This window comes from Erythrolamprus reginae, chromosome Z, assembly GCF_031021105.1.
Source record: "Erythrolamprus reginae isolate rEryReg1 chromosome Z, rEryReg1.hap1, whole genome shotgun sequence".
Classification (NCBI taxonomy): domain Eukaryota; kingdom Metazoa; phylum Chordata; class Lepidosauria; order Squamata; family Dipsadidae; genus Erythrolamprus; species Erythrolamprus reginae.
The window spans coordinates 34,934,993-34,947,248 of record NC_091963.1 but is presented as its reverse complement, the minus strand read 5'-3'; the positions used below and the strand labels follow the sequence as shown (position 1 = coordinate 34,947,248).

General features: G+C 36.1%; 1 protein-coding gene across 1 annotated transcript in view; it reads left to right on the top strand.

The window, feature by feature from the left end:
- Positions 1–11,027, top strand: part of SLC25A13 (solute carrier family 25 member 13) — a 151,685-nt gene extending 140,658 nt beyond the window's left edge. Inside the window, exons 16-18 of the mRNA XM_070729197.1 lie at positions 6,319–6,477; positions 7,114–7,204; positions 9,244–11,027. Coding sequence (XP_070585298.1) covers positions 6,319–6,477; positions 7,114–7,204; positions 9,244–9,418 — 425 coding nt within the window. The 3' untranslated portion in view covers positions 9,419–11,027. The remainder of the gene's footprint in view (positions 1–6,318; positions 6,478–7,113; positions 7,205–9,243) is intronic.
- Positions 11,028–12,256: the final 1,229 nt, after the last annotated feature.

The window sequence follows — 12,256 nt, the reverse complement described above, 5'->3', positions numbered from 1 at the left end:
AATGGGTGTGGCCAACTTGATGTCAGTCACAGCAAGGTTCCACCTGACCAAGTCACGCCCACCAAATCATGCCCACAGAACAGGTAGTAGAAAAATTTGAAATAAGACATGCCCTGATAATAAGCCCAATCGGGCTTTTAACCACATGGCAATAAGGCCAAGTGCTTATTTCAGGTTCCAAAAAAATATAGGAAAGGGTCTTGTTTATTATTATTTTTATTTTATTTATTGGATTTGTATGCCGTCCTTCTCGGTAGACTCGGGGCGGCTAACAACAGTAACAAAAAACAGCATGTAAATCCAATACTAAAACAACTAAAAAACCCTTATTATAAAACCAAACATCCATCCATACAAACATACCATACATGAATTGTAAAGGCCTAAGGGGAAAGAATATCTCAGTTCCCCCATGCCTGACGGCAGAGGTGGGTTTTAAGGAGCTTACGAAAGGCAAGGAGGGTGGGGGCAATTCTAATCTCCAGGGGGTTCCAGAGGGCCGGGGCCGCCACAGAGAAGGCTTTTCCCCTGGGCCCCACCAAACGACATTGTTTTGTTGATGGGACCCGGATTGTTGTTGGAAACATGGTACAGGCAATGAGTAGGAGAGGAGGGGAAATTGACTAAAAAAGACATTCACCAGTAATAGCTTTAACATTTTTAAAATATCAATTCATGATAGGATCCAAATATATCTCAAGAATGTGCAGTGACAGGGAAAGGGATACTGATTTTAGGTACTTTCTGTTGTATGGGAAGGAAGAGAAAAGTTATAAATAAAATAAAATAAAGTTATTGTTATCAGATATATGTAGTAGTGAGTGAGCTACTTTAGACAGCATATATGAAATGCTGCATTCTAATGGTTTCATAAAGGAAATATGGTTACTCCTGTTATTATGATAAATAATAGAAACGTAATGGGTATGGAGAAACTGTCTTTTTTGCGTGGAATGAAAAGGGAAACAATAAATACTTCTTTGTCCTGCTGTGATTCTACTAAGGGAAATCATAGAATCATCAGAAATCAGTTGGTTTTTTGGCATCGTGTCACCCGCTGCCCTCAAAAACATGTTTTCCTGAATTTTTTGCATTCAGTCTTATGAATGGAAAAAAACCCATCAATAGAAGCTTTTTTGCTTTCTCATTTCTGAAATGGTAGATATCAACTCCTGGATATTTTAACTTTGAGCTCTGTAATAAAAAATAGTGAATACAGTGTTCCCTCAATTTTCCCGGGTTCGAACTTCGCGAAAAGTCTATACCACGGTTTTTTAAAATATTAATTAAAAAATACTTAGCGGGTTTTTTCCCTATACCATGGTCTTTCTCACCCAATGACATCATATGTCATCGCCAAACTTTCATCCGCCTTTAATAAATATTTTTTAAATAAACTTTAATAATTAAATATGGTGAGTAAAACTCTAAATGGTTGCTAAGGGAATGGGGAATTGTAATTTAGGGGTTTAAAGCGTTAAGGGAAGGCTTGTGATACTGTTCATAGCCAAAAATAGTTTATTTACTTCTGCATCTCTACTTAATTCAACTTTTGCGGGCAGTCTCGGAACGCATCCCCCGCGAAAACTGAGGGAACACTGTAGTTTGGAATATTAGATTGTCTGTTGTTTTTTTAATTGGCAGGTTTTTATACTCAGACTCTAGAGTAGTATTTCTCAATTTTGGCAACTTGAAGATGTACAAATCCTAGAATTCCCCAGCCAGCTTCAATTCTGAGAGTTGAAATCCATTCATTTTGAAGTTATCAAACCTGAGAAACATTGCTCTAGAATCTGTTACATCAATTGTTCTGTGCAGCCAAATTGGCTTTTCGATTGATTCCTAAATTATCTGCTATTGGCTCTAGCAGTTAAAGTGATTCAAGATACCACTAAAATTCTTGAATCATGTTGTTGCTTACAAGGAGAATCACAGGACTTACATTTACCCTAGATTTGGCAGTGAATTCATCATCAGGGATTGGAATTGCAAGACACCAATAAGGAGCCATTTCCACAACATATAAAATATTCTCACAACAGTGAGAACATCAGTGAAGATAGTTGATGAAATGGTCACCTACTCCATGATCAGTTTGGGATTTGAAGACAGGTTTTTAGATCCCAATCTGTCACCTTTAAGAAGCTGTTTGGGATATACCATTAATGTAATAATTAATAGTTAAGAGCATGTACTAATTTATATATATATTTAATTTGTTCTTTTCAATATCCACCAATTAATTTTATAATACAGAAAATGCACATGGTCTGTTTTTAAATACTTTGTTTTCAAAATGCATACATTTAGTCAAAATACAATGGTTGTAAAGTTGGGTTAAGTGTGTCATAAAATAAAAAGATTTTGAGCCATGTATCCTATATGTGAAATTCAAGCCTTTGTGTAATTTCTTAGCATTCTTAAAGGTTTTTTTTGTTTTTTGTTAAATTATTGCAAACACAATAACTGCCTCTTTGAACTCCAACCACTGAAACAGTCTCTCATTATCAATTGTTACCAGTATCTATAATATGAATATATCCTATATAAATATATATCCCCTATTTTTTCCATTTCAGGTTACTTTCTATTCAAACCACCACTCTTTAAAGTAATGCCTTGACTCTGTTATTCAATATAAAATTAGATAAGTGGAATGAAGTTCTAAGATAGATGATACAGTCTGAACACTTGCTTGTATTCTCCAGCAATAGTGAAAGAAGTTCATTTGGAGGAAGTGTTTGTGCATGTGTGTGTGTGTATTTTTAGTATGCTTTTAGTTTTCTGTGTATTGTCTGCTTTGAAGGAATTAAAGTCTATTAAGGATAACATGGTTAAATATGGTTTGAAAACTCCTTGTTTGTAATTGTGGGACTCCTACTGATAGATGTAGTTGGTAATTCAGCAGAAAACAAAACTGTTTGGCCATGGCATCACAAAGCTAATTACACTAGCTGGTTTTTACAAGGGCAATATCTTAGAAACATACAGTATGTGGTCATCAACTGGCACTCATCCCATTTACGTGATGGCACAATTTCTGTGAACAAGACACATGTCTTTTCCAGTGTTAACAAATTGTTAAAAGTCCAGTTTCTAATAAGTGTAAGCCAGAATAATTGTGTGTGGAAACGTCTTAAGAGCAATGGTACTTGCACATAAAAGAAAGTACATCAGATTTTAAATGTGAAAAGTCACAGTACCTTCTTCTTCTTCTTTCTCTCTTTTGGTTTTGGAGCATGGACAAGCAGTTCTTATTTTAGTGATAAACACACACTTTTACATCTCTTTCAAAGCAGTCTACTAAAAAAAAAAAGTGAGATTGTGTTTTGGAGCCAAACCATAGTGGTTTGGATGAAAATGGTTACAGAATTATTAAGCTTTAGAGAGAAGGAGGAGGGAGGGAAGGCAAAGGAGATTTATGCATCTTTGTCTGACCACACTGGTTTGGAAGTGCTGCAGAATGGAAAAGTAATAAAATAAGAAGAGACAGTGTTTTTGGAATACTGTACAATCTTTTATTTTTTATTCCCCCTCCCTATTCAGTTCTAAATATGGCAAATTCCATTATATTTGTTTTCAACAAATGTTTTTTTTTAATTTTTTTAACCAATTTTTCATTCATACATATACCATAATATCAAAACATTACATGCATACATTTATTCAAAATGCCATAAACAAATGTCCTAAATTTGCACCTTTTATACTTTTATCTCCCGTCCATTTTCCTTCTATATTTCATATAAACCCCCTCCTTCTATCTCCCTCTCTTTCCTCTACCTTCTTTCTTCCTCTCTCCCTCTTCCTTCCTTCCTTCCTTCCTGCCTGCCTGCCTGCCTGCCTGCCTCTTTCTCCTTCCTTTCCCCTTCCTCTTCTTCCCTCTTGTCTTTCCCTGAGTACTTTCCATATTATGTGATTAACAGATGAACAATCCAAAACCTTCATTCCAACATGTGTGCAATCTTAAATTTACAGCTTCCCTTTTTCCATATTTAAATATAAAATATATTCTTTTAAGTAGATCTACTATTATCTAATGCTGCCTCCTTACCTCCTATTTTTCTTGCCTGGGTCTACCACCTATAATTTTCAATTTTCTTTATAATTATTCAATATTGCTTATTTTCCAAATTTATTCATTATCCCTTGTAATTTTTAATTTTAGGCCCTTTCTCTTTGTATCTTAACCAATCTTTAAAAAAAAAAATTCCCTTCTGCCATTTCTAAATAAATTAACCTTCTAATTTCTTTCCCCATTTTTTATCTCCTTTCAAATTTTCTTTTCTTTTAACAAATTTTAGTCTTATCTCTACACTTCTATCCATTGGTTAATAACATTCTAGAATTTCCACAACAAAAAATTCATTTATCAATTTTATAATCTTTAATGATAATAATTATACAAATCTTGTAACATTCCAACAGTATCAATAATTATCTGAATCAGTTCAAATTTATGAATTATACAAATCATATATAGAAACTTCTCTTATAGAGTGTGGTGATAGTTATTGAAATTTTATATCCTTCCAATAACTAACCTATTGTAATCTAATTTATTTCATTATTTAATCTTATATAAAGACCTTTAAAGGTAATAATTATGCAACTTTATAATATTCCAATAATAGCTATAATTGTCTGAATCTTTTTCAACATTAAATCAAATTTGTAACTATATAAAAACAAATCTTATAAAAAGCATCAAAATTCAATTCAAATAACATGTAACTTGTTAAAACCCTCATAATGAGATAATTATGTTACTTAATCATACATACATACACAACTATATTATTAGATATATCATTATTATGATTAGATATAGCACAATAATTCTAAAGAAAACATCTTGTAACATCTTGTAGCCATCAATCATCCATGCTCTTTTGGTTTTTCACAAATTCCACTTACGAACCTGGTCATGGAACAAATTAGTTCGTAAGTAGAGGTACCACTGTATTTTATTTCATATTCAAAACCAAGCAAAATTTTCCATCCACAAGAATTGGCTAAACCAATTTTTCTAACCATGCAAGAGCAGACTTGAGGTCCAAGTGCATTTCAAAGTGCTTTCTTTACTCATTAACCCATTTTCTTAGGAAGGACTGCATATTTTCTTTTTATCAGTGGCTTTTAAATAGTTTGGTAAAATGGTTCATGATTACTATTATAATTATCTTTCTTGAAGGACTTTCTCCAAATTTTAGGCATGGGGGGGGGCAGTGGTAACAGCAATTATCAATCTAAAAAAATTACAAACTAGGAAAGAAAAATGAAACAAAATGTAGATTAGATTTAATTCTTATAAATAGTCACTGGTTTACTAATACATTTACTGTGATAATATTAACAATATAAAACATTGTAGTAATGTTTTATATTTTTAATATCACAGTAAATTCAGTAAGATATTACTGAATAACATAACACATATTCATGCATCTTTTGAGTAGTACAAAATATTGCCTTATTCAAAACAGTTCACACATGTCTGACAAATCATTCCTAGACATCTGGAATTTCATTTTTCAGTTTCTCAAATTGTTATTTTAGCCATTCTCTGTTCAATACAATCCGGTTTCTCATAATCAGATTTCAAAAGTGTGGTATATAATTCAACATTGTATTAAGTTATTTAACATTTAAAGATTACTTATATTTTAGGAATCTTTAGAAGTGATGCAAGATCCTACATATTTGGACTCGGTCTTGCTGGTGATTTAGAGCAGTGATTTTCAACCTTTTTTGAGCCGCGGCACATTTTTTACATTTACGAAACCCTGGGGCACATTGAGCGGGGCGGGGGGGGGGGCTAAAAAAAGTTTGGACAAAAAAATTCTCTCTCTTCCTCCCCTTCGCTCTATTTCTTTCTCCCTCCCTCTTTCTCTCCCTTCCTTCCTCCTTCTTTCTCTCTCTCCATCCCTTTCTTTCTCTTCCTTCCTTCCTCTCTTTTTTGCTCTCTTTCTCTCTCCCTCCCTACGTCCCTCTATGTCTTTCTCTCTCTCTCTCTCCTTCCTTCCTTCCCTCCCTCTCTTTCTTCGCGGCACACCTGACCATGTCTCGCGGCACACTAGTGTGCCACGGCACACTGGTTGAAAAACACTGATTTACAGTATATTTTTCTGTCTTGTTATTTCCACTGGAAATTTAATAGATAGCTTCCTTTTTTTAAAAAAAGCTTTATTAAAATGTGGATTTTGGATTTTGCTTGTCAAACCTCGTAGGTGAATCATATGAAATTGCATCCAACTGAGAATGTAAGTGAATCCTTTGAAAATGGTTTCCTCTCTTCCCTTCCTCTTTTCCCTTCAGGAATGCCAGCTGCATCTTTAGTGACCCCTGCAGATGTGATAAAGACAAGGTTACAGGTAGCAGCCCGGGCAGGACAAACAACTTACAGTGGTGTCATTGATTGCTTTGGAAAGATCTTACGAGAGGAAGGTCCAAGAGCTTTTTGGAAAGGAGCTGCAGGTAACAATTGAGGGGATTTACCGTATTTCCCCAAAAATAAGACACTGTCTTATATTAATTTTGCTCCAAAAGTTGTGCTACGTCTTATTTTCAGGGGGTGCCTTATATTTCTCAAATAAGACAAATTCACAGGCAGAAAAGCTAACACCCCCAAAGAAAGTGTACCCTACGGTACACTGATTACAGTACGGTACCTGTCAGCATGGCACCCACACATACAAATGACGGCACTTATATGGTACAACAGTATACTGCTGCTATTGTAGCTTCCAGCCACCAGAGGAACTACAGTCTACGCACTGTAGTGGAGACTGTAATGGCGGTGAGACAGCAGCAGACTGTGTCTGCTGTACTGGACGGTACAAAGCGATGGAAGGGGCCAGCAGGGGATGCCACATTATTACGGTACCGCTATGAACAGCTTTGAATGGTACCGTATGTTTTTCCACCGTACCGTATGTAAACTTGACTACGCCTTATTTTCGGGGGGGTGCCTTATATTAGCAAATTCTGCAAAACCTCTGACATGCCTTACTTTCGGGGTACGTCTTATTTTCGGGGAAACAGGGTATTAAGGGATGGAAATGTTTCTATAAGCCTAATTGTTAATGAGATTGTTTTTCATTTTACTTTCAGCTCGTGTGTTTCGTTCATCCCCTCAATTTGGAGTGACCCTACTGACATATGAGTTATTGCAACGATGGTTTTACATTGATTTTGGAGGAGTGTAAGTACCTTATATTATTTGTTATATTTTTATGCTGCCTACTCCAATAGGACTCAGGGCGACTAACAATAATTACTAAAAAACAATAAAAAATATAACAATGATAAAATAGCAATATTATAAAAATACATAAAGAATAAACTTAAAAACCATATAAAATAGAATAGAATAGAATTTTTATTGGCCAAGTGTGATTGGACACACAAGGAATATATACACACATTCTTAATTCCAGGCCGGTTGGAAAAGCCAGGTCTTTAATGGCTTTCTGGAAAACCGGTAGGGGGAGATAGTATGTATCTCTGGGAGCAGTTGATTCCAAAGGGTTGGGGACACCACAGAGAAGGCTCTCCCCCGAGGTCCTGCCAGCTGACATTGTTTGGCGGATGGGACCTGGATAAGGCTACCTCTGTGGGCCCTTACTGGCCGTAGCGAGGTATCAGGCAGTCTCATAAGTAGTCTGAACCTGAGCCATTTAGGGCTTTAAAGGTAATAACCAACACTTTGAATTGCATCTGGAGACTAACTGGTAACCAATGCAGCTTGCGTAAAGTTGATGTGATATGGGCGTAACTTGGTACACCTGTATGTGCGCCGCTGCATTCTGCACCAGCTGGAGTCTCCGAACGCTCTTCAAGGGTAGCCCTGTGTAGAGCGCATTGCAGTAGTCAAGGCGAGAGGTGATGAGGGCGGGAGTGACTGTGCAGAGTGCCTCCTGAACTAGATAGGGCCGCAACTGGTAGACAAGATGAACTTATTTATTTATTTATTTATTTATTAGATTTGTATGCCGCCCCTCTCCATAGACTTGGGGCGGCTCACAACAATAACAAAGACAATGTAAGAACAAATCTAATAATTTAAAAAACACTAAAAACCCCATTATTAAAAGCAAGCATACACACAAACATATCATGTATAAACTGTATAGGCCCAGGGGAGATGTCTCAGTTCCCCCTTGCCTGATGGCAGAGATGGGTCTTAAGAACTTTACGAAAGGCAAGGAGGGTGGGGGCAGTTCTGATCTCCGGGGGGAGCTGGTTCCAGAGGGTTGGGGCCGCCACAGAGAAGGCTCTTCTCCTGGGTCCCGCCAAACAACATTGTTTAGTCGACGGGACCCGGAGAAGGCCAACTCTGTGGGACCTAACCCGTCGCTGGGATTCGTGCGGCAGAAGGCGGTCCTGGAGATATTCTGGTCCGATGCCATGAAGGGCTTTATAGGTCATAACCAACACTTTGAATTGTGACCGGAAATTGATCGGCAACCAATGCAGACTGCGGAGTGTTGGTGTAACATGGGCATACTTTGGGAATCCCATGATTGCTCTTGCAGCTGCATTCTGCACGATCTGAAGTTCCCAAACACCTTTCAAAGGTAGCCCCGTGTAGAGAGCATTACAATAGTCGAACCTCGAGGTGATCAGGGCATGACTTGCGCAAAAGCCCCCCCTAGCTACAGCTGAGAGATGTTGCTCTAGCCTCAGCTGTGGATTTAGCAGGACACCCAAGATGCGGATCAAGGACGGGCAGATGGAAAGGTCCTTAGGAGAGAGAACCTACAGCCACTCAGTCTTATTGGAGTTGAGTTTTAGTCTCTTGACTCCCATTCAGACCCGCACAGCTTCCAGACAATGGCTCATTACTTCCATCACTTTACTGAACTGACATGGGGTAGAAATGTACAGCTGGGTGTCATCAGTGTACTGTTAGTAACTCACCCCATGTTGTCAGATGATCTCACCACTGGGTAAGATCTAGTGGGTGCTCTAGCGGGATTATCTAATTATCAAATAATCTAGAGATAATTTGCTCTAGTGGGAGGATCCAGGCAATGAATGTGGTACCAAAAAGAAAGTATTCTCATACTTTAAAGTATTCTCATACTTTAAAATCAGTATTAAAATTACTCTATGATCTGGGGGTATGGATAATGAGTAAGAAGAAAGAGAAAAATAGGCTTGGGTTATATAGAAAAACCTTTTCCCCCCAAAGGTACAGTACTTTATTTAAAGGTTGCATTTGTTTTTAAATTATTGCAGAAAACCAGCAGGATCTGAACCAGTGCTTAAATCTAGAATCACCCTTCCTGCCCCTAACCCTGACCATATTGGGGGTTACAAACTGGCTGTTGCCACATTTGCAGGTATTGAAAATAAATTTGGACTTTACTTACCTCAGTTTACACCGTCTTCTACCTCTAGAACGGCATTATAAGCCACAACCTACTTATAAGTAATGGTTGGCGAAAGAACCATGTGTCTGATCAATCTTTATACTTCAATCCTTTAGTTTTTCTGTCTGAGCGAAGCCTTATCTAGAAATTTATTTTCCTTCCTCATTTTTCCACTTTAGATGTACATTTGTGCTTCCTATGTCAGATCACTGTGGTGTTTCTGCTAAAGTAGTTGTTAATTTGACCCCATGAATGTATCCACCCTCCCCCAATTACTATACTTGGAATCGTGAATGTACTTGGACTGATTTTGAAAACATAATTCATAAATATTTTTCTTGTCGGTGGGCAAACAGGGAATGTTGGATGGTAGAATATGCCCTTTGGCAACAGAGGAAGATGTTCTGTCATCATGACTACATAAATAGGTATTAGGGCTGAGCAGCACTTCAGATTTAAAGGCAAAAATACACTTTACTCTACAAATATATGAATGAGGTCCATCTGTAATGGCTTAACACAGCTGTTGCTTTTTCTGGGATCAGGCAGTTGCCCAGTGCAGACAGTCCCTGGAAATATACATTTGGTAGAAGGCATGATAGATTCATGCCTTTAGGTATTCCAAAGCAAATACTTGCTTTCAAAACAAACTGCATGGCTCTGTCGGATATATTCATATATACTGCTCAAAAAATAAAGGCAACACTCAAATAACACATCCTAGATCAGAATGAATTAAATATTCTCATTGAATGCTTTGTTGTGTACAAAGTTGAATGTGCACAACAGCATGTGAAATTGATGGTCAATCAGTGTTACTGCCTAAGTGGACAGTTTGATTTCACGGAAGTTTGATTTACTTGCAGTTATATTGTGTTGTTTAAGTGTTCCCTTTATTTATTTATTTTGAGCAGTGTGCATTACATATGGTCTGTATGTGTGTGTGCACAGTATACACACATGTATACATATGTATGTATCTATGATTGTCTTACATACAACAGAGATCACTACACTGTATGAATTATTTAAACATCAGATTATGCATTGGTTATATATTCAATCTATGTACAATAGGATTCAAAATGTATCAGAATGAGCTGTACCTAATTCTGAAAATGTACTTTTACATACACTGCATTCCTGAATTATACTATAGAGCAGTTTTTCTCGATCTTGACAGCTTTAAGCTGAGTATTTTTTTTTCAACTCTCAGAATTCCCAGTAAGGAGTTGAAGTCTTAAAAGTTGCCAGGGTTGAGGAAGACTGTCACTGAGCTTTTATGCATTGTGTTTTTGTAATTTAAACCATGTCAACAAATGTTAAGTAATTTACATTGCTGTTAACAGAATTATGACTGGATAAACCTGGGAAAGAAATGTAGATTTCCATAATCTATGCACTTTGTGGAATAACATAACCCTGTTGTTCTCCACAATGACATTTTGCAACCCAGGTGATAAACACCAACAGGTAGTGTTGTATGCTGTCAATCTTTTTTCGTGCTTTGCTGCATTGATGTGAATGGAGGCTGCATCCAACAGGTCTGGAATTTGCCCCTACTGATATTTGGAATATTTTTTATGTAATGCACTTAGGAATAACTGCTGCTTGTTTAAATAAATGCAATAAAAGAATTCAAGCATTGTATTAATGGTGTTTGCCTTAATTAATGCGCTGTCAGTAGAAAATACATGTGAACATTCTAATATTTTTAATTAAAAGATTTTTTTAAATAATAATGACCAGAACAAATATTTTGCCTATTTATTTATTTTGAAATTATCTACTCAGATCGCTGTGCATTGAATGATATCTTAAAGCTCTCTGTCTATGATCACATTTCCATATAGAAGTATATGGGATTTAATAAAACAATTCCCAAATTTATATGGCAAGATAAAAAAATCTAGAATAATTTACAGGATGAGAAGAGTAGAGATGGTCGTGAACTACCTGACTGGAAACTTTATTATAAAGCAGCAGCTTTAGTTTGGATAAAAGAATGGATTGATTTGAAAAATAATAGGATATTGACATTAGAAGCTCATGATCTTCAGAAAGGATGGTATGCCTATATATGGAAATATGGAACTAAATAAGTATTTAATTCAAAATTCACTTTTGAAAGTTTGAGAGGAAATTAAGAAAAAAATTATATAAAAATTCCTAAATGCTTATCACTAGTGGAGGCTATGATTATTTGTTATTTATTAGATTTGTCTAGAAAATTGAAAAATAGAGAAAAATTAGCGGAACAAAATATATTGATGGGTTGGTGTCTTATTTACAATTAAAATTGAAGTATAAGATATGGAGGAGATAGGTATTGAAATGGAAACACAAAATTAAGATAAATTTTTGCTGGGCTCAGAACAAAAGATAACATCCTTTCTTGAATATGAAAAGATAGAGAATGTGGTTAAATATCTCATTATAGAAAGAGCAAGGAGTATAGGTCATAATATACATCTAACTGACTGGGAGAGGACGTGGAATACAAATGGTAAAATAACAAAATCAGTGGCATTTAAAGAAAATTATTATAAAATGTTTTATAGGTGGCATCTAACACCATCAAAATTGGCCAAAATATATCCGAACACAAATTTGGCTTGTTGGAAATGTAAGAGAGACATATATACTTTCATATGTGGTGTTTGTGCCCAAAAGCAAAAAAGTACTGGGAAAAGATTCATGATTGGTTACAACAGATTACAGGAAGACAAATGGAATGTACACCAGAATTTTTACTAGAAATAAGAAGAAAGCAACAACCAAAGGATAAAAAACATTTATCACTGCACATCATTACTGCAGCAAAAATTGTTTATGCCCAATATTGGAAGGACGACAAATCTCCAGTGGAAAATGATTAA